Raw genomic sequence first — 21493 nt, forward strand, 5'->3', positions numbered from 1 at the left:
TGGGTCCTTTCAATGTGCATTCGAAAATGAGTATTTTTTTTTTTCAGCACTCCAAAATAGTGTTTTTATCTATTCCTCTTTATCCCGAAGAATTGTTTCTCTGTCAGAATGAGAAAGATATCAGTTCTAATGGTCCTGAATGCTGAGGCACCATCTAATCTTCACAGCGAGGGCCCCGGCACTGTTTCTTCAAGAGAAATGATAATGTGGATGTATTTTGTAATCTGCCAGAGCTGCTCTAGTTCTATGAAGCTGTGGAAACAAATATTAAGAAGTCTTGCCTAAAAAGCCCACTTTTACTGGGAAAGAGTGTGATGGGTTTTACATTACAGACATGATTATTGTCACGAAAGGAAGTGCTCCTAAAAGCAAGTGTAAATCAGACTAGAAAAGGTAACCAAGTATACTGCACTCAAGCTGAGGAAAAAGGGATAGGAAGCTTGGAAAGTAACTGCTCTTTCTTGTGACTTCAGTGAAAATATTTATGAATACAGCTAACAGTAGTTGAACTACCCTGTCAGCCTCTGTCCCTGAAAGGCATGCCATTAACTTAATTACTGTATAAGGACAGTAATTTAAAAATGAGGTTGTACTTGGCAGTCACTTTTGAAACAATTTAAATATCTTTAGGTGTTTTGACAACTCAGCAACGTTCCAATACATAACCTTTTCCTGTCACTCAGAGCACAGTTTCTTGAGTCAACTCTCACAGGATCAGTACTAATAGTAGTTTAAGGCAGAACCTACCTCCTACAAGTAGAGAAAAATAGCAAAAAAGAAAATTTAGTCCAATGCTCACTGTTCTGACCCAGAACTACTTCCTCACAGATGGCCATGGTGATTTGAGGTGAATGAGCAAACTGTACAAGCTGCTTTTAAAAAGCTGGGATGTTTCTTTTCTCTATCCTGAAGAAGATGCACTCAGTTTGTTTCTGTAGCATTTCCTCTGTAAAACCCAAACTGCCAGTCCCAGGCAGGCATCCAAAATCTAGTGGTTGTTTTTCTTCTTACAGACTATTTCCAGGAAGAGATGTGACCAGTCTAGTGGAGCTCCCCAGGAGAAGCACAGGGCCAAAGATACCTATGATGAAATGATTCGTCACTTCTGAGACTTCGTTGTATATTTTAAGACAAAAGCAAATGCTAGATGATACAATATGACCACCTACAATAACAGACCACATGAATTCAAATGAAATATCTCTGTCTGGCTTCCAGTGGCATGAGAATGGATAATAAGAGTTTCCCAGGAAGGTATCTGGTCTGCATTTAAGCACTAGAGAGAGAAGTTGGGCCATATTTGTACTTGATTTTCCCAGTTAACAATGCAAATGTCCCCAGCATCACCACATATTTGCACTCAGAACCATCAGGGCAAAATAAATAATCTTAGAAAAGCTGCAACTCCAAAGCATTTCAGTGGGTAATCAACCTAGAGAGGAGAAAAGCAAGACCAGAACTGAGGCAGAGTTGCACACAGGTAGCAGCATTTACATCTGCAAACTTCCCAAAATAACCTAAACCAAGCTGAGCTAAGTAAAGACTGCAATTTAAAATTAGACTGCAGACTCAAGAAAAAAAATATACAGTTATTCAGGGTTGTTTTTTTCAAAAAAAAAAAAAATGTGGTGTGGGATTTGATAGGGGGAGAAGGTAAAAAGAAAAGGGTCTGATTGTCCCAAATGTGACACTATCAAAAGGCAAAAATAATTATTGGTAACATTTTTTTAAAAAGGAAGCAGAAAAAGACTCCCTTTAACATGCACAAAGGTACTCCAGAAGTCAGAATAAAGGCCTGCCAGAAACCAGACTGATCTTAACAATTCGGGTCATATCCACAGAATTGTATTTATTAAGAGCATGTTGCTTATACTGATGGTTAAACTGAACATAAATATAAATAGAACTTGGAAAGGTGATAGAGAGAATGATCCCCTGAACAGTGAGCTGATTAGCACTTGCTTCAAGAGGGAAGAACATATCCCACCTGCCTTCATTCTCCCTCCAGGATCTAAAATGTCTCTCTACAGAGGATGCACTCAAAAATGCTGGTCACAGAACAAAGCACAGCTGGAGTTCTGAGGGACAACACAACAGGTCAGCAGCTCCTCTCCTCTCTGCCAAGATCACAGATTACCACCTCTGCTCTTCAGCATCAACAAGGATTCAAACTATATTAGTGAAAACTGTCTGCATGCTACAGACTGAAAGACTAATTCCTAATATAAAGCTACTGCTATAAAGTCATACAGCTATGGATGATCTCGATGGATAATTGCAAACATTCTCACACTTGGAACCCAAAATTATTTGGGACTTAGCCAAGGCAAGAAATAATAGGGGGGAAAAAACCTCAGAAAACACTAGATCTGTTCTTTGTACCAGTGTTTATATCTTTGGAGAAAACAAATCAAGGAAGAGCACAGTCAAATGCTTGATGCTTACAATGGACAAATGAGGTATTCTTTCCTTGTAATAATAATGTTATTCTTTCATGTAACTCTTACTAGAAAGGTAAGTGTACAGCTGTTGTATAGAATTCATGCTTTTCAAGCCCTCCTCTTCTTCATCACAGAATTAATGTAAAGCCTATGGAAAATTCAGTGAGAAGTAAGGACTTCTCACTTATTCTCATCTCAATTATTACAGGTATTTCAACATTTTCACCATTTAGCAGTGTTAAAACAAAGATACACAAATAGGGGAAACATTTAAATTTGCTGCTGTATGACAAAGATGCAAAATGTCTCTCCATATCATCATGTAATCACTGAAGAAAATATTTTTAGGTTACACTTGTAACAAAAATGACTGCTATAATGTACCATTTTTTTAAAAACAATGTTAGAAAGCTGTTAGACTAATGCACCTATGTAAAATTAAAAGCAACATTCAATCACCTGTGGAAATGAAACATAACTGAAATGTGCATTAAATATGCAAAAATACTTCTTCCTTAAGTAGCTTACTGAATAATACTTCATGAGAATTGCTTTTTATTCACAGCCTATGTAGCAATAAAGTGGCCCCTTAGAAAGCAATCATTATTATGGAGAAAACCCAAATTTAAAAATTAAAATTCATTCTACTACCAAGAAAAAGGAAAAAATCAGTCTCACCATTTTTCACAAAAATATTCCCAAATTTTCATATGAGGATGATAGCAGCATTTTATTTAGACATTTATTTCAAACAAGCATATGTTAGTTATCCATATAAAAATTCTGTATAACTAAGCAACCAAGAAATGCCTCCTTCAGCCAGTGTATTTACTTTGAAGGGCAGTGGAACAACATGAATTATGGAGTTTAAGCTCTACAGAGCAAATATTTGCTCTCACATGTTTAAAACCAGTTTTCGCCATGTGCTCTATATATTGAAAGGTAATGATGTCTTATCGTGGCTGGTAAAAGTTTACAAGTTCTGGAGTGCTGGTTTTTTTGACTTCCTTTCTTGGAAGAGAGATAAGATGCTTTGGCTGAGATAAAATAACACCATGAATATCCAACAGCATATGATAAATATGATTAGTGATGGAACTGGACAAATGGTATCAAAAGTTTCTAAACTTTTTAAGAAGAAAAAAACAACATGCATTTGGGGGGGCTTTGACTGGTAGATCGGTTTCTAGAAATACTCAATATGTATCACAAAGTCATCTGCCATTATCCCACAGCAGGACCCTCTCCAAGCATCTTTTTTATATTTTCTCCCCATAGGAAAGGATTAATGCACATTTTTAATCAAGTTTTACCAGTCTTTCAAGTTATACAATTTCCAAGAGAAGCTACCTGAAATACTTGTTTTCATATTTCAAAATTACACTTATTAAAATGTTACTTCAGGTAAATGCACTGCTGGTGTTGCTTCACTGCATTTCAGGACAAAAACAAGTATCAGAATGTCTTAATTTCAAAAGAACCTATAACAATTTACTAAACAGCCCTAGCAATCCTCTTAACTCTAGGACAGTATTCTATACCTTATAGCCTATTTGGAAAACTCCCAATTTATAATGCAGCTTTTGATGTCCAATTAAATGCACCACTAAATCTATATTTTAGATCTTCCTTCTACTCAAAGATTTAACCATTAGATACTTAGATAATATATATGAAGGGATAAAAATATTTCAAACCTTGCACAAGCAGCAAGCCAGCATAATTCAAAATTTAATGTTATCTCTACTAAATCAACTTTCAGAGAAGTTTTGAAAGAAAGCTGAGATGCTTACAGCTATTATCTAAAAAAAAAAAAGAATCTGGATATTGATTCCCTTTCTTCTATTGTAGTAGAAGAAAAAAAATCTTGATCTTGTTATAGAAAAATTGTCTAAGGCAAATGATTTCTCAAAAAACTTACATGCACATCTTCACATACTTATCAGAAGTTTAAAAGAAAAAAGTGATGAGCAAAAGCAGATGGCAATGGAAGACAGTCTTGTCACAAATATAAATAAAGCAGAGTGGAAATGCAACACTCAGAAAGAATGCCATGTTTTCTTGACATAGACAGGAAAAATGAATCACACAAAGGATGAAAGAGCAGCTGACCACAGAATCACACAGCAGCTGAGCCTGGAAGGCAGCTCAGAAGCCTGCTCTGGTGCCTGACTACCCTCACAGTGCAATCAAAAAAAGGGGGTTTTTACTGCTTCAGTCTGAAGTTCTACCTCTTGCCTTGTCACTGATTACCCCTGAGAGGAGTCTGTCTCTCCTTTACGTAGAGAAAACCCTCAAAACCTTCTCTTCTCGATGCTGTACAGTCCCAGCTTGCTGAGCCTCTCCTCATCCAGCAGGTGCTCCGAACACTTGATGGCTGTGGTGGCCCTTGGCTGAGCTCCCTCCCTGCAGAGCATCCCTGTCTCTGGAACTGAGGAGCCCCGAAGGGGACACAGCCCTGCAGAAAAAGCCTCCACCAGTGGTAAAGCTCTGCCTAACACAGCCCCAGGGGCTGTTGGCAGCAAGAGCACCCTGCTGGCTCATGGCCAACGTGGTGCCCAGCAGGACCCCCTGAACCTTTTGCACAAAGCTGCTTCCCTGCTGCTCAGCCCCGCAGCCTGTGCTGGGGGGCAAAACAAGGAGCAGTGTCTCCCCCAGCCTCTGTAACACCTCAGCACAAAGCTGCTCTGGCAGAGGGCCTCTGTGCCAAGGCCCAAGTAACTCACAGCTCCAAGTACTCATACATAGAGATGTTCAGACACACACATTTATGTGATGTTCATACACGTGCACACCTACACAGGTCAGCTGTAAACACACATTAATATAAAAACATAAAAATATATTTGAGGGTTGCAAATATTTCAGTTTATTAGCAATAGAGAAAGTTCAATTTGTTTCTCAGGTCAAGGCAATTGAGGTAGTTTTATTTTTAAATGTAACTGTAAGACTACAACTGGTTAAAGTGAACGATATGGGATACACTTTGCTTAAATTAGAATGCACAGTTATACCTCTTCATTAATACGTTTTCCCCCAGCCAACCATATTTGAAAGAGGAAAATTAAAATGTTTAGATGGAATTGATGGTGAAAAAAAAGTAGCTATGACATTCTGACAAAAAGAGTAGAGCTCAGTAAGAAAATCCTACTACCTATTTCATGCAAGTAAATGAAAACCAGTTGCCTTGAGAAAAGTCATGGTAAATCTGGAGACCAAATTTAACTTCAGAGGGATTCTGATCCTGTAGCAAGAAGAAAACAGCACAGTATAACAAATATTGTCTGATCAGTCTCTAAGCAATATCTACGTTCCCTCACCATCTTTTATAAGTTAAGGGATAATCAAAGACAACAAATACCTTGTATATCTTAGGAATTTTATATACATAGGATGTTGGGAAGACGTGTATTTCCTTTCACTACTTTTTCAGTGATAGAAAAAGAATAAAGTCTTTATAGATGAACAATAAAGAAATGCAGTAGGATGAAACTCAGCTTCCAAAATAGTCAAAACACAAAAAGGCAGTAATACTCAAAAATTTGAAGATCAAAAGTCAAATGTTCTGCATTCCCATATTGGTACTGATGATTAGTATATTCATTATCTCAAACAGCAATGGGCAAGAAAGTATTAAAGAAACACAAAAGATAATTCTAAGTAGGTTAGTAAAGACTAAGCAATTTCCAGGAGATCAGTTCTTGATAGCCATCAGTTTGCAGTACTGGCAAATGCAAACCAGAAGAAAAAGTCATACAAATTACTGAGATTTAAACAAAAGCATAGATAAACCAAAAGCCGTCATTTTTCAGTTGCAAAAAAGCATTTACCTCCTAACAGAAGTCACCAACAAAAATGACTGTATTTGAATGTCTAGTGTTATAAATTTGTGCTTAAAAATAAAGCTAAATTAGTTTTTTCATTAAGATTATTACTGTGATTCAGTACATTGTTTTGAATACAAAGATTCAGTTGCTATTGTCCCCAGTTTTTCTTCATGAGAACTTTAATACGTTTTCAAGCTAACTTTAATTTGTTATAAAAAAATGAATTACCTTTCTTCTCTAGGCTAAATTAAACTTTACTCTTGTGTATGTATGATGAAGTATGAAAAAAGCAGGAAAAACAGTTACTACAGTTAATAAAAGATTTTTTAAAGTAAGATAGACAAGATTTTTCTATTGGTTAACTGTTTCTCAAGTCTTGAAAAAAAATCAGTTTTTTTCAAAGAAAAAAATTCACTGCAGTAAGTACATATGAGCAGAACTTTCCTATTTTAACTATGAAAAAAAACCCTCTGCAGTATATTACCTGAGTAAACTGATAGTTAACTCAAGAACAGAGTCTGCACAGTTCATAGGAAGCTGTGTCCTTTTCAAAGACAACAACGGTGTGTTTACCTAAGAGAAGATTGGGTGACTTAATTTTTGACCAAAATTCTGTCACAAGTCAAGATCACTAAGAAAACTCTGAAGCTCATCAGACACAGGTTTCAAAAGTACATCAGGATGCTTAAGTCTTGCTGGAAGTGTCTACAGCATGGTGTGGGAACATGCTGTGATGCATGGGGTTCAAAAACCCCATGATTCAAAACCCCATTCTGAAGATGACCCAGCCTGAGCCCTGGATGGAGCACATGGGGACTCTCAGCTCACATGCTTGGCACACCTCTCTGCAGAAATCAAACTCTGGAGAAGGTAATTCACATACTTAGAGATCACTCTTCAATTCTAGTCTATCAGTTTAGAGATAATTTTGTCTGTGGACCAGCTGTAAAATGGCGATAATAGTCTTTGTATCACCTCACAAGAGAAGCATGTCAAATCTCTCACAGAATGGACCAGATGCTTTGAAATCAAGTTGCTGTGCATTTATCGAAATGTATGTCTCTAATTGTACTTAATGCTACTAGAGGCATTTTTCAGACATTGTACAGGCCCCTGAACATAGAGATAACAAATGAGAACTCTGAATGAAGCTGTGTTCTGTTTATGCCTGGGTTTGCTACACCTTCTGCCATTTCACTCTGGGAAAGGCAATTCACAGCCAGTCTGCCATGAGAATGGTGAAGCCTGGCTACAGTCCCCAGGCTCCCTGTTGCAAGGCTTTTTGTGCCTCCCAATACACCCTGATCCTCCTTCTCTTGCACCAGCCACAGTTTTTCAATCTCTCTCCTGGGAAGAGCTCTTCCCTGAACCCATCCCCCTCTCTGCAACTTCCCCTTCACTCCCACCAGGTATATTTTGTTCATGTTCCACTAGCCAACTGAACTTCTGGGCCTCACTTCTTCCCTTCCCAAACAAAAAGGAAAAAGCACCAGTACAACTAACCAGCACTGCCTGATAGGATCATCTGAACATCTCTGTTCAGCAGAGAAAGATCCAAAAATTGCAGTCATAGATCTGAAAGAACTGGAAACAGATGTAATGCTACATCACCTGTCATATGCAAGATAAACCAAAAATCTCCTGGCTATTTTAATTTGACAGACAACATCATTCAGCCAACCATCTACCTCTTTTCATGTTTTAACTCTGCTTCTGTTTTTCCTTCCCCCAAATAGAACTGACCCAGATGAATTTAAATGCTCAAGTTAAGGCTGCTAACTAGGATGAAAGGAATTTTTGCAAAGGTTTTCTTCTTTGAAGAAAACACTGATAACCAAGATTAGCTCCTGCAAAACACAGACTCATTTAAATTTTTTGTCTTTAAAGTAAAGATGCTGTAACTAAGCAACCTGGCTCTTCCTTAAACTGAAAGCTGGTTTTCATAGCACCTTGTTTATCACTGAGAATTCTAACAAACCTCCACCTTATTTTATGTAACAGTGTCTGGGGGAGTGCCAGATTAGATCTGGTTTACTGTCATAAGGGGACTTTTCCTATGAACACAGATGATGCAAAAGTTATTTTAAAAATAGCATCCAAAATGTTTTTTTGTGTCTACTGCATTCTCTTCAAATACCCTAAGCTGTTGGAAAGAACAGATACATACACCTGTCTGTTTCTGAATCCAAGAAGTGCTGGCTATGTTTTCTTTTACCTGTATACTGAAATTAGTCACTGCCCTTTCTGCCTTAACTTCCTCCTTCAGTCCAGGATTTGATACTGCATTTAGTATTTGTTTTATACCACCAATGATGTTGTTTTAAGACAAAATATATCCTGACATGCTCTCTGCTCTGGTTGGGTACTGCTCCTATCCTTTTTTGAATGCAATCTGTAGCTCCAAGAATAATTATTATTACCAAATTAGAAGCTAACTATAGTTCACAAACCCATTCACTCAGACTGAATCACCAAACAGCTTTGATTTCAAATTCTTCTAACTGCACTTTTCCTAAAGGATAGGACAGAAAATACAGGCAAATAATAAGCAAAATCAATGACACTGAGTATGACCCAGGGGGTTATGACTTCAAAGGCTAATCTCTTGCCAGAGTTCCCCTCCCACAAACTGTGCACATTAATAGCCTTTTCCCAGTCTGACAAGGACACTGAAAAGCATTTGCTTGAAAAACCTGGAAAGCAGTGGGTTCCCCCAGCCCCCCTCCCAATTCAGTCCCCATTACAATTCTATTTTTAATCAGCCCCTGCCTTCCCCTTGCTCAGCTGCTTGTAACCTTGCATACAGTACAATAAAATATGATGGACCCAAAAGTTTTGCTAAACAATGAAAAAAAATATTTTGGCTGCACTGCTAATTTGTTTTTCTTTTTGAATCGGTTTTGTGTTTGTGCACAATAAACAAACACACAGTAAACCTATGCATCCTTCTACAAACACAGATATGCAGCCACTGTATGCAGACAGCAATGCAGCTTTCTTGTTTATTCTGCTTCCCTCGTTTCCTCTAGATATTTTTGCACGCTGTCATTTGTGGAATACTGTTAAAACCTGAGCCTGCCTCACACTGCAAGCTGTTGCAAGGCTCATTAAGGCCAGGGGAACATTGTGGAGTCTGCTGCCACTGCTCACAGACTGACTCTGCTGGCTGGAAGGATCCGGCCGAGCTCAAGGGGCCACACCAGCTGATTTCTTCAGATGCTCCTCAGCCCTGACAATATTGCTGGTGGCTCCACAAGGACTCTAAAGTTGTTACTAAAGTGCCAGTAGCTGCTGTCAGCATTTATGGAGAAGAAATCCAATATAGTAAAAGTCTTCAAGGGTTTCAAACAGGGTAAAAGTGCATGTTTTCTTACTCCCATAACCAGCCTTGACTGCATTGTACAGCACTGCCTGTACAATGAAATCAATTTGCAGTTGTTATTGGGTAACTACACTTTTTCTGTTTGTTATTTTCAGACTTGTCTGCATGATTTTATGATCTACCCAACTTAATTATTTCTAACTCTGTAGATATTACCTGTCATATTTGTTGCAGCCCCAGAGAATCCAAATATCTTGCCCAATAGCTTTTGGGGAAGCTGTTGCCTATTTGGGAGCCAAGGTAGAAGGCAGGAAGCAGAATGTAGCTCTCTCACAAAAATAACACTTGGCCATCAGCCTCTTTTTGGCTGATCCAGTTATTAAAAGAAAAGAGAAAAACGTAACAACTGAAATAGACTTTAGCCATGGCTGCAATTTGGCTTTCCTGTGTTAGGTATCACCTAACTTCCCACTCAGTTAAGTTGAGCCATGTCCAGTTACCCTGTGGTTAGAGGAGGGCAAAATCAGGGACGTATGTGTACTGTCCACAAAAGAGAACAAATCAAGGAAAAAGTCCATCACATATTAGGAATTTAGGCAGTCAATTTAAAAATGGGGAATCCAAAGTTCTTAGTGCTTGTTTCTGTTTGTTGTACTCAAGGGCACCATACATAAAGCAAGATATTTAAGATCCACCAATCATAAGGAACACCTAAATCTAAGGACAGATGAAGTTTAAGGAAGATTAGTACATCTTTGCATTTTGCATATTTGAGCATAATATTCCTAAATCACTCAACCTGACACTATTTTTTTCCAAGCAAGGACTAGCACTACAACTATTCCATCACAAGCAGGTTGTTCTTGATGACCTTCCAAAGACAAATCCCAGTGCCACAGTTAGCATCATCTCCTAATATCTGCTGTGCCTGCCTAGGTGAAGGCAATACAGTACTTTCAACAACAGTCTCTATTTTCTGGAAGAAGCTGGATCCCATCCATGCCTTTCCTTTTTTCTGTCTAGCACATACAGACCACTGGCTTACCATATGTCTCCATGCACCTCCATCTCCCTCATTTCCACTGATTTTTATTTAGAAAATAAACACTTCAGAACAGCACAGAAAGTAGATTTTGTCTGCCATGTGTCTAATGGATTTTAGCCACTATAAAAGCATTTTGATTAATCCATAACTTTGGTCTTTTCCTCTCATTCTTGCATAAAGTCACTCTATTTTCATAGCATTAGGGAAGAAGGGAGCTGCATTTCCAAAATTTTTAAATATTCTGAAATACTGAGCTTTATGCCTTTGGTTTAATGGTATTGGTGGACTGTGCACCAGGTATGGGCTATGCAGTAAACACTTTCAGAGCCAAATCAGAAATTCACTATGGCAAAGGCTTATCAAACAGTCTGAACAGAGGCTATGCTGCAGTAAATACTCAATTCACCTAACAAAACTGAAGTCTGCAAAGAGGGTCTAACTAGAGCAGAACTGGAAATCCAGATATCTCCATTCTCTTCCTACTCTGCTGGAGACAACTTTGTAAATGGGGGCAGAGCATTGAATCATCAGCAGGTATTTGTTTAACTTCTCCTAGGTAGATAAAAGAGAGCACAGGGAATATGATTTCATTAACATTTATAAGAAAAACTGTGTGGAAAATATTGTTGCACAGCTATGTAAATTACACTTATTCCACACAGTGGGTTCCAATGAAACAAGTATGGAAGGCAGCCCATGGGACCTTCTCCTGGGTTCAGCTGTGGTAGTTCCTGCTCAGTATCTGGTACAGTGCTGCGATTTGGATTCTCTGTGAGGGTGATGTTGATAGCAACAGCCAAAGCACCAGTGTGCTAAGCAATGCTTACATTAAGTCAGAGGCTTTCCAGTCTCCCATGCTCTGCCAGTGAGGAAGTGCACAAGAAGCAAGCAGAGCCAGGACAGCTGACCTGAGCTGGCCAAAGATATGTCCCACAGTGTGGAACACCATGCCCAATATATAAGCTGGGAAGAGTTGGGCAGGAAGGGTCACTTGCAGCTGGAGGACAGGACAGGCATGTGCATCACTGGTTGTTCTTGGGTTTAACATTCCTTTTTTCCCCCCTATCATTTTAGTAATAGTATATTTTATTATCATTATTACCATATTGCACTTTATTTCCATTATTAAACTGTTCTTATCTCAACCCACCAGTTTTGTCTTTTTTCCCCCAATTTTCCTCCTCAACCCACGAGTTTTGTCTTTTTTTCCCCCAGTTCTCCTCCCCATGGCAGTGGGGGCAGGGGAAATGAATGAATGACTGCATGGTACTTAGCTGCCAACTGGGGCTAAACCACAAGAGACCTAGGATTGGATTTTTTTTCCTTTTATTTGTGGTTGCAGAGATGCAGTTTACAATCCCACCCTTCTCCTAACATATTTTGCTCTTAAGATATTAGGAGGAGCACTTGCCAAAGTATATTATCACACTTGGGATAACCAGAATGGATTAAAAAACAAGGTTTATCAGATCACACGGGAAACAATATTTTCTTCTAGGAAGAAACATGAGCTATTTAAAAAGCATTCCCTTCAATTCAGAAGTCAAAAAGTACTTGGCAGAGAAATACATTTTTTCACTCGCAGAGATATTTAGTCTTAAATCAGTCTTTATCAAAGGCTTGATTTTGCATTTCAAGTTTATTTCATTAAAAAAAAAATCAAAGAAAAATACAAAGATGTTTACAAAAATTTTGAGCTCTTCTTGCTCAAAAATGTTAGCAGCTGAATTCATCAAAACCAACTGTTTTTCTATAAATTTAGACTTGGCTTTGATAAATTGGCATTTTACAAAAAATTAGGCAAACATCGTCTGACTTCTGGTAGACAAATGTTAATTTCCCCTACACTTTAATTATCCTTTCCAAAAGTACAGAAGTGCACAAGGCACCTACTCTCACAGAAAAAAAAACAAAGGGTGCCTTTGTAATCACCTTTATACAAGAGAATTAAAAGAAAAATCAAAATGTATTTTGTTAAAAAGTTTCATTGAATACATATGACAGGCCAAGCCGAATGAGCTATGATTTGCTGACAGATGGAATCAGACACAGACCTTCAGAAGAAAGGGGAAGCAGGAAGGAGCTGAGCACAAACATTTTAGTCAGCTCTGTCAAAATGTTGGCATTCTACTAAGAAGGAATTACAGTATCGAATTCTGCCATTCTGTATCATTCTATCAAATGACCATGTTTTTCTGAATAATTACCATTAGCATTTCAGCTACTTCTACTACATTTCGCAAAGTTGTCCAAGCAAAAGTGACAATAACATTAAAATCCTATTTTGATTTTGAGCACAAAATAATTATTTGACTTGCAAAGCAGAACCTCAAATTATTTCATTAGTAATCTTTTTCCCTGTAACTGTTATCACAATAATTTTGTTTGTTTTAACAGCAGTAATTCTGAAATGCAGGCACTCATGAAACTCATGCATTCCATAATACCTCACACAGAAAGATTCCTTCAGCCTTACAAACCACATTCAATGTCTATAAAATAAATAACATTTATAGTACAGAACACTGCTCAGTGTTACTGAAGTGAGGTCCCTTAGGGACAGACATACCTCAGAATTGTTGAGATGACACCTGTGTGTCCCTGAGAACCATCCCTCGTTCGAGCACTGGTCAATGTCCACCTTCTGCAGATTGATGTCGACTTTGACAACACCTCTGAAAACAGAGAGGAAACAGCCTTGAACACAACTACAGAAACAGGTTAAGCTTTTCTATGATGCTGCAGCCTGAAAAGCAGAACTACATCTTCTAAATATGGAATTTGATAAAATATCTAAAACCAGAAAATTTTTGTGCTTCCAGAGCCATGGTCACAGAAACATTTTTAGATTTTACTGAGATGTACTATGGGCAAGAGCTCAGTAAATCTAACGTATTAAGACCAGGGTGGCAGTAAAGAACAAGTTATATGTTCAAACAATGTAATGCCCTTCACATTTTACTGTGCAGCAAAGACCCAAAATAAATACAGTGAAAGACCTGCACTATTTTTTGCCAGCAACCTTCCCAGCCAGTTCTGATGCCAAGTATCAGTGCACCTCACCCTATATCCAGCAAAAACTGCTTTCTCTCCTTTGCTCCATGGAACCTCATTTGCCAAAACAACTGGAAAAAGCCTTTTTTTGTACTCTCCCCAGAGAAAACCCAGCCTCCAGAGAAATTCAGGCCTCTTCTCTGCAGTTCAACATCCTCCTCCAGCAAGCATCCAAAGCCCTCTCTCCACACCTCTGCCAGCCTGCCCTGCAATAAAACCTGATACAACATCAGAAAGCTGCACAAGCCAGTGCAGGTCTGTGAAGACCACTGAAGTCTGTGAAGCCAAAAAAAAAAAAAAAAAAATAAAAGGCTCCTACATACAGATGTCCCAGAGGACCATCTGAATTGTCTAAGTCCTATACCAAGAAGTCTCTAGGTTTCATCATCAACAGTTTACCTCAAAAATTCTTTTGAAAGAAAAGTTAACAAGCCAGTTTCAAAGCTGACACTATTGTATAAAAGACTTGAAAACCATTAGAAGAAAAAAGGTACAAGACTTTAGTTCTATAGCTTAAAAAAAATGCCTTCAAAGATTTACATATTCTTTAGAATTACTTAGGACATTTATAGCATCATTTTGTCACAGTATGTCATCTATGACTGCTTTGCTGTGGTCCAGACTTGACAAAAATGTCAATATGCAACTTCTAGTTGATAAATCACTACACAAGCTCATTCATAGTGGATGAAGGCTCTGTGCTAATTTCTTAAATCTAGAATACCATTCCTTTCAAGTCAATCATTCCAGCCACTTGGGACAGATGTTTTCATTTCCCCAACTACAAACACCATCATCTCCCCTCTTTCAGGCTGTGAACTAACAAGGGCATGGCCCAGCCTCTATCTCAGAAGCATCTCATTCATCTCAGTGTGCTCCCTCTTTTAATTAATGCTCATAACACAATAATATTTACAAGATAGCTACAGAGCCATATATTTGAGAGGATATGTACAAGCAAAATCAGAACATAAGAGTGAGTGTGATCAAAACCAGGACAGTACTGTTCCCTCATATCTGACCCCAGTACAGCAAGAGTCCACAGCAAGAGCTAAATTTGGACATTCATCTTCATGCTATACAGTAAATGATAAAACATAACTACATCATATAAGTGGTCAGAAGAATGCATGAGAAAATTACATAAAACAGACAGTGAGAAGTTAGACAGTACAGGAGCACTCAATCCCACTCAGTCTCCTGACTAGAATCTAAACAATCTAATGCTGGGCACATTTAGACATTACTTGAAATATTTAAGTGCTGGTTCTAGCAAGTTAAAATGGCACACACTACACCTCTGGAATATTCTGATATATTTTTAGTTTTTGCCTTTGTACACTTGTTTTGAACAGCAGTTTCACCAGGGACTGCTCAAACCATGTTTCTACCCCAAGGAACATTTTCTCCATGTTCCAGCTGAGCAATAATAACCTCAAGAGGAAAAACTGACGTACTGCACAGATTATTTCTTTAAAATGCTGATGTCAGTGGATTGCAAATTTAACCTGGCAAGAAGGTGCCTGATTCAGATGCCCATAGCAATAGAGATAACAGATCACACATCCAGTCATGTGTAGATCCCACCAGGTAGGTTTCTAATATTTTCTGGACCTTTATGAGCTAATACAAATATTAGTTTGTGGGCTGAGGACAGGACCTGTTCTGCAAATGAGTACTCTCTCCATGGCTGCATACAGGCACAAAGCAGGCAGCAGGACCAAGACCAACACTACTCCTTGCTCTCCTAATTCATGTTATATACCAGTCACATTGGCAAAGCTATCAGATTAGCATCATCCTGACTACTCCAAAGAAATCAGTTTATGCAGCAGGAAAAGCAGTGATGATTCAACTTTAATAGAAACGCAACCCATTCACCTGAAGGACCTGATGGAAGGAGGTTTTCTTCCCTTTACATGGAAAGTTTTTCCCTTTTGTACATTTTGTTTTTAACTAGTAAGAGAGGAAAGTCACCTTTCTCTCCTCAAACATTTCTGCAAAGAGAAGTAGAGACTTCAAATAAAGGACAAACTAATCACTGCCAACAGAAGAAACACCTTTAAGAGTTATATATATGATAACTGTGTGTTATCATGAGCAAGCCCTGTAGAAGCAGAGTGCCAGTAAAAAAAGGATCTAAATATTTTCCAAAGAAAACTAGAGGTTTCTTGTGAGAAAGACAACACACACAAGCCAGAGAAATTAGGGTTATTAAGTACACTGAGAAGGCATTTGAGTATGGCCTTGTACCAGAAGTGCAACAATTTGGTGAATTCATGACATGTTCCAATAGGACAAGCATCAGAAAACAGGAGAGCATCCCAACACTCAGAGCCATGCACTGGAAAGTAAGGAATATACTTCTGGACTTCTCACATCAGAACTGATTAAAGAACTTGCATCCTTTGAAAGCTCTTTAATACAATTACTTTGTTAAAAATAGATGTGAAAATCAGATTCATACAGCAACTATCATTGGAAGAAGCCTCTTGTGATCAATCCAATCAGCTCAAAGCAATCTCTTAAGTTGGGGGTTTTTTATACCTTCAATAATGGAGACTTCACCATCTCTGGGAAATCCAATCTAGTGACTGACCAAACTCAGTGTCCAAAAGGTCTCTGATGTTTAAAGGAAATTTCTTGTATTTCAATTTTGTGCCTCTTGAGCTTTCCACCCTTCCATTGAATAAGGCTGAGAAAGGTCTGTCTGTCTCTCCTTTACACTTTTTCACTGGGTACTTACACCTAAAATGCCCCTGGAGCCTTTTCTTCTCCAGGCTGAACAGTACCAGCTCACTCAGTCCTTCTTGCATGTCAGAAGCTCCAACCTTTAATTATCTGTGTGGCCTTGTACTAGGTTTGCTTCAGCACATCCTTATCTTCTGTGCTGAAGAGCCCAGAAGTGGACATAGCGCTCTTGATGGGGTCCCACCAGGCTGGGTGAAGAGGAAGGATCACTTCCCTCAACTCACTGGCAAAACTTCCTCTCACCAACCAGGAGGCTGTTGGCTTTCTTTGCCACAAGCACACATTGGTGATTCACGTCAAACTAGTGCCAACCAGGAGCATATAAAAAGTGACTGACCTCCAATTGGTCACCAGCTATCTACACAGAGAAGGCTGCTGAGTTAGTTAAATGCCATTTCCCTCTGAGAAATCCATGCTGACTACTCCCAATCACATACCTCCTCTTCATGTGTTCCAGAAGAGGTTTTCACAATTATTTGCTCCATCATCTTCTCAGGGACTGATGTGAGACTGATCAGCCTGTAATTCTTAGACTTCTCAACATCTTTTGTCACAAAGCATGCTTTTCCATTCAGCAGCAAAGACCTTAAAGAGACTTTGAAGGCCATTGAGTCCCAGCCATTAACCAAGCACTGCCAAAGTCACCACTAAACTGTGTCCCTAAATGCCACATCTTCTAAATACCTCCAGGGATGGTTACTCAACCCTGGCAGCCTGTTCTGATGTGTGACAATCCTTTCAGTGAAGCGAGTTTTCCTGATATCCAATGAAAAACTTCTCTGCTGCAACTTGAAGATATTTCCTCTTGTCCTGTCACGTGGGAGAAGAGACCAAACCCTACCTCACCCCAACCTCCTTTCAGGCAGTTGTAGAGAGCAGTAAGGTCTCCCCTGAGCCTCCTCTTCTCTGGACTAAGCTCCCTCAGCTGTTTCTCACAGAATTTGTGCTCCAAACCCTTCACCAGCTCCACTGCCCTTCTCTGGACTTGCTCCAGCCCTTTTGATATCTTTCCTAAAGTGAGGGGTCCAAAACTGAACATGAGATTTGAGGTACAACCTCACCAGTGATGAGTACAGGGCAATGATCACTTCCTTGATCCTGCTGGGCACACTGTTGCTGATACAAGATACTCATGATCACAGTCAAGCTCAGAGTCTCCACATTCTTCCCAGGTGATCTGGCCCCACTTCCACATGCATTTTCAATTTATGCTTAAATTATGTCAGGATCACATTTAAGTCATCCAAGCTCAAAAATATTTTCATAATACTTCTTCCAGAAATACTACAAAATTCCTTCATTTCAAACTAAACACGCATTCCTCTTACTTCTCTTGTACTAAAGCTTTTCTTACAAGAATGCTTGTCTTTCAGAAAACCCAATCTTCATGAATTCAATACAAACTTTTTTACCTACACTTTTCTCCCATCTGCAGCTCTTCCGTAGCACAATCTGAACTTCTGATGTGGCTAAGTTGTTCTGGCTTTCCCTTTTCTCAGAGCTTTGTGAGTTTTGGGGTGAAAAGCTACAGCAAGAAGAAACAGGACAGTGCAGGAACAGGAAAGCAATCTCTCCTGACAGATACAAGCTGCCACAGGATTTCAACTGGTTCCCCCCATGGTGCATATTATTCTTTTTTCACTAGACCTCTGCAATACGTGTTTCATAGCAACATCACAGTTCTGAAGTAGTTCCAGTGTCTGAAACTACCTGAGGACACAGCACTGTCAACAGCAAAGTTTCTTTGAGCATATATGTGGCAAAGGTATCATGATGGTACAAGTCTTCTACTGTGTTCATTTGAGATCCATTTTAAAACCCCATCTCAGACTTGCACCCCACTGCTATTACACAGAGCACACTAATATGATATATTTCTGAAATTCATCTGTGATTAATACAGTAGCTGGCACAGCCTGTTTAGCCACCCACATTTTCAGTTATTTTTGATTCAGCATTCAGAAAATGGAACATATGAAAGAACACATCCTCCTAGAATGTATATGGACCAACTCCCCGTGTTATATTTATCGAACTAATTGGGAATAATTGCAGTGTTGCTATCTTGGTGTAAGCAATCAAGACAAATATCAAGGGTGTAAGAGTAGACTCAGCTTGTCAGCGTAACACATTCATCCACACAGGCAATGCTGCCTGGCTGAACACAAGCCACAGCCATAAGTTAACAACAATATTACTGGTAATTGTGGACCATCTGGCAGGTAAGCATATTTTGTTAATCTCCTTGAAACAATAGGTATTTGTTTCCTGACACAATTTTACAGTCCTTACAACACAAAAGAGATATCTAAGGATTGCATGTCCACGTTAAACACGCAGTCAAGAAAGAATTAGTTGAATTATATATAAGTTAATCATTGAAGAATAATGTCATCAAGGATTTTCTGTCAGGTCAGAGGTTTAAGAGGCTTTAATGCCCGCCTGTATTTCCAGTTCTACTGTTTGTTGGCATGCTGCTTGCCTTGATATCTGTGCCAGAAATTGATTTAAGCTTATTTTCCCAAACTACTAGCTATCTTGATAGTTTCAGTAGTAATAATATTTCATTGTAACATGTTGTAAAACCTATCTACAGAATATTATTTTGCCTCTACTGTTACATCATTTAAAAAAAAATCAGGAGGAACATGTTCTTTTTCTCCTAGTCAGCTTAAGCCAGAACTGTACAAAATAATAGCCTGCCAATATTTAAATGGTGATAAACAGTATCTTTGTGCTCTAGATCTTCAAAAGCTTTTTTGGCACAGAGGTCAGCTCAGCTAAACACGCTGTTTGCCCTCTAAGTTTGTTCACTTTTGTGTCTGTAAGCATTGTGAGCACTCATAGTTAAGGTATAAGGGATGATTATCACACACTGAAGTGGGCATCATCCCCCACATCTAAACAGCTGCTTAGATTCTTGCTGTCATATTCATTCAGCCCTCCATGCTGTCCTTCATAAGTCCTCTTTGCCAGAAAACAAGGAGATAAGAAAAACAATCTCTCTCTATGGCCATCAGAAATCTGCAAATATCCACTCCTCTAGACAAATATACACTGTATTTATCATAGTCAGTGTTTTCAGAGCAGATACCGTTTTTGACCATTCTCATTTTGTAGGTTGCTGCTTTCAAGAATATTAAACTTCAAATACTGCATAGTACCAGGCACCTGAGGCTCCTCCCATGTACCATCAACTGAGCACCCAAAAATAACCCTGGTGTCAAATTCACAAATTAATTTCAGCCATAAGTCTTACTGACAAACAGCAGCTTCAGCTTGCTTTTGCAAGTTAAGATTTAGGATTCTGCATCACTTGGACATTGTTAAAGTTGTTACCATACATAGCCAGCCAGGTTCACAAAAAGCTACTGGGACATGAGACACAATTTTGGCCTGGTTACAGAGTTGCTACCAATTCCTTACCCTTCCCTAATTCCTCAGCCATAGCATGACTGCTGCTTTTCAATATTTTCATAGGGGAACCAACTTTCACTACAAATAAACTTAACTGAGGAGTTAGGTATAGCAGTGTAGGCACATCAATTAGGATTCACCTTCAAAGAGAGTCTCTCTCTAGGCCATTTGAAACAGTACTACAAGTGCAGAATACTTAAAGCTGAATTCTATTGTCTGAAGAATTATTTCAATCTACCTTCATATTTATGGCATGCTGCCTCCCTGGGGATAGCCCTGCAGTTTAGTCAGAGAGTTCCTCAGATACTCAGAGTGAGGATGCTTTGGAGTTTTTTGGGGGTTTTTTCCACTTAAGGATGCTCAATTTGCTGCTAGCATTGTAACTCTGTCACAAAGCATCCCCTTGTATAGGAATGCCAGGTGTCAGTGATGGTAGAGTACCACTTATATTATCCCTATGAAAAGAGGTCTTGGAGCCAAATTCAGGTTACATTTTTTTTAATGCTTCCATTACCATCCATGGGGTCAGAGAGGCATATGGAAAGAAAGAGTCCCAAGGAACAGAGCACAAAATAAGAAAATACATTAGGAACACAAAGGGCTTTTGAAATAGAAGAATCCTACACAGGATAGATGATCTCAGCCTAACTGTACTGAATCCTGTGACCCTGAAGATTTATTTAAAGATAACAAGGTCATTTTAAAACTCAGAAGTGGAAGCCAACCTCCAAAAAAACTTGAAAGGCATAAACGCAGGCAAGGAAGAACATACAAATTACAAAAATGTAAGACAAACCCAAGATATTTTTAGAAACTGCATGATAAAAGGATAGGCTCCACTAAAACATTTCAAATACCTCAGAAAGTGGAAGGCTGAAGTAGAATCTCTAACACAATACACAACCAAGATACAAAAATTGCTCAGAGCAGAGACAGCTTTTGATAAAAATTAATTATTTTCTTCAGTCTTGAAAGACTCAATGAAACAAAAACCAGCTTTCACGTGCAGGGAAGTTAAGCTGGACTTCACAAATGAGTGGCCAGTGACAAAGTTTGCAAGTGATAAAAATGCTTAATACAACCCACAACTAAACCTGGCTAATGCAGAAAAGATGCAATAAAACATTTTGGAAAATATTCATTCAAGAATCTGGGATCTCCCAATGAATTTAGATTGATGAAGTGAGTTTAAAACTAGAAAACTATGGAACCCACAGTAGATGGCTATAATGGAATATATAAATATATTATGGAATACAATGCTAAACTACAGAGCAGAAGACAAAAATGTGTTAAAACATGGATAAGAATCATGAAGGCCAGTTTAATATGTACTTACTATCGAGTCATTCAGATAAAGTCTGAAAGAAAACAATTTCTTTTTGTTGCTTATCATTGGTAAATTGGACATAACCAGGATAGAAAAACCTGGCATTTTTTCCTTCAGTACCTGCCAGAAGCTGCTTTTGGAGCAAGGACCATGGAAACCTTTTATTTGACCTAAAACAGCAATACATTTTTTCTTACATTTAGGAACACTTCTATCTCAGCCCATACTCACAAACAGAAGAGATGACAGTCCTGGAGCTGAATCTCAGATAGTAAGGACTGCCACATGTCTATTCCCTTCAAAAGA

The 21493-nt window shown here is 38.6% G+C and overlaps 1 protein-coding gene across 2 annotated transcripts in view; it reads right to left on the reverse strand.

Annotated features, from left to right (window-relative positions):
* The window catches only part of GPR158 (G protein-coupled receptor 158), a 191811-nt gene that overhangs the window by 163030 nt on the left and 7288 nt on the right, over nucleotides 1-21493 (reverse strand). For both annotated transcript variants that reach the window (XM_041714383.2, XM_041714382.2), the window contains exon 2: nucleotides 13205-13310. In XM_041714383.2, coding sequence (XP_041570317.2) covers nucleotides 13205-13310 — 106 coding nt within the window. The remainder of the gene's footprint in view (nucleotides 1-13204; nucleotides 13311-21493) is intronic.

Source organism: Taeniopygia guttata, chromosome 2 (genome assembly GCF_048771995.1).
Source record: "Taeniopygia guttata chromosome 2, bTaeGut7.mat, whole genome shotgun sequence".
In the NCBI taxonomy this organism is placed as follows: domain Eukaryota; kingdom Metazoa; phylum Chordata; class Aves; order Passeriformes; family Estrildidae; genus Taeniopygia; species Taeniopygia guttata.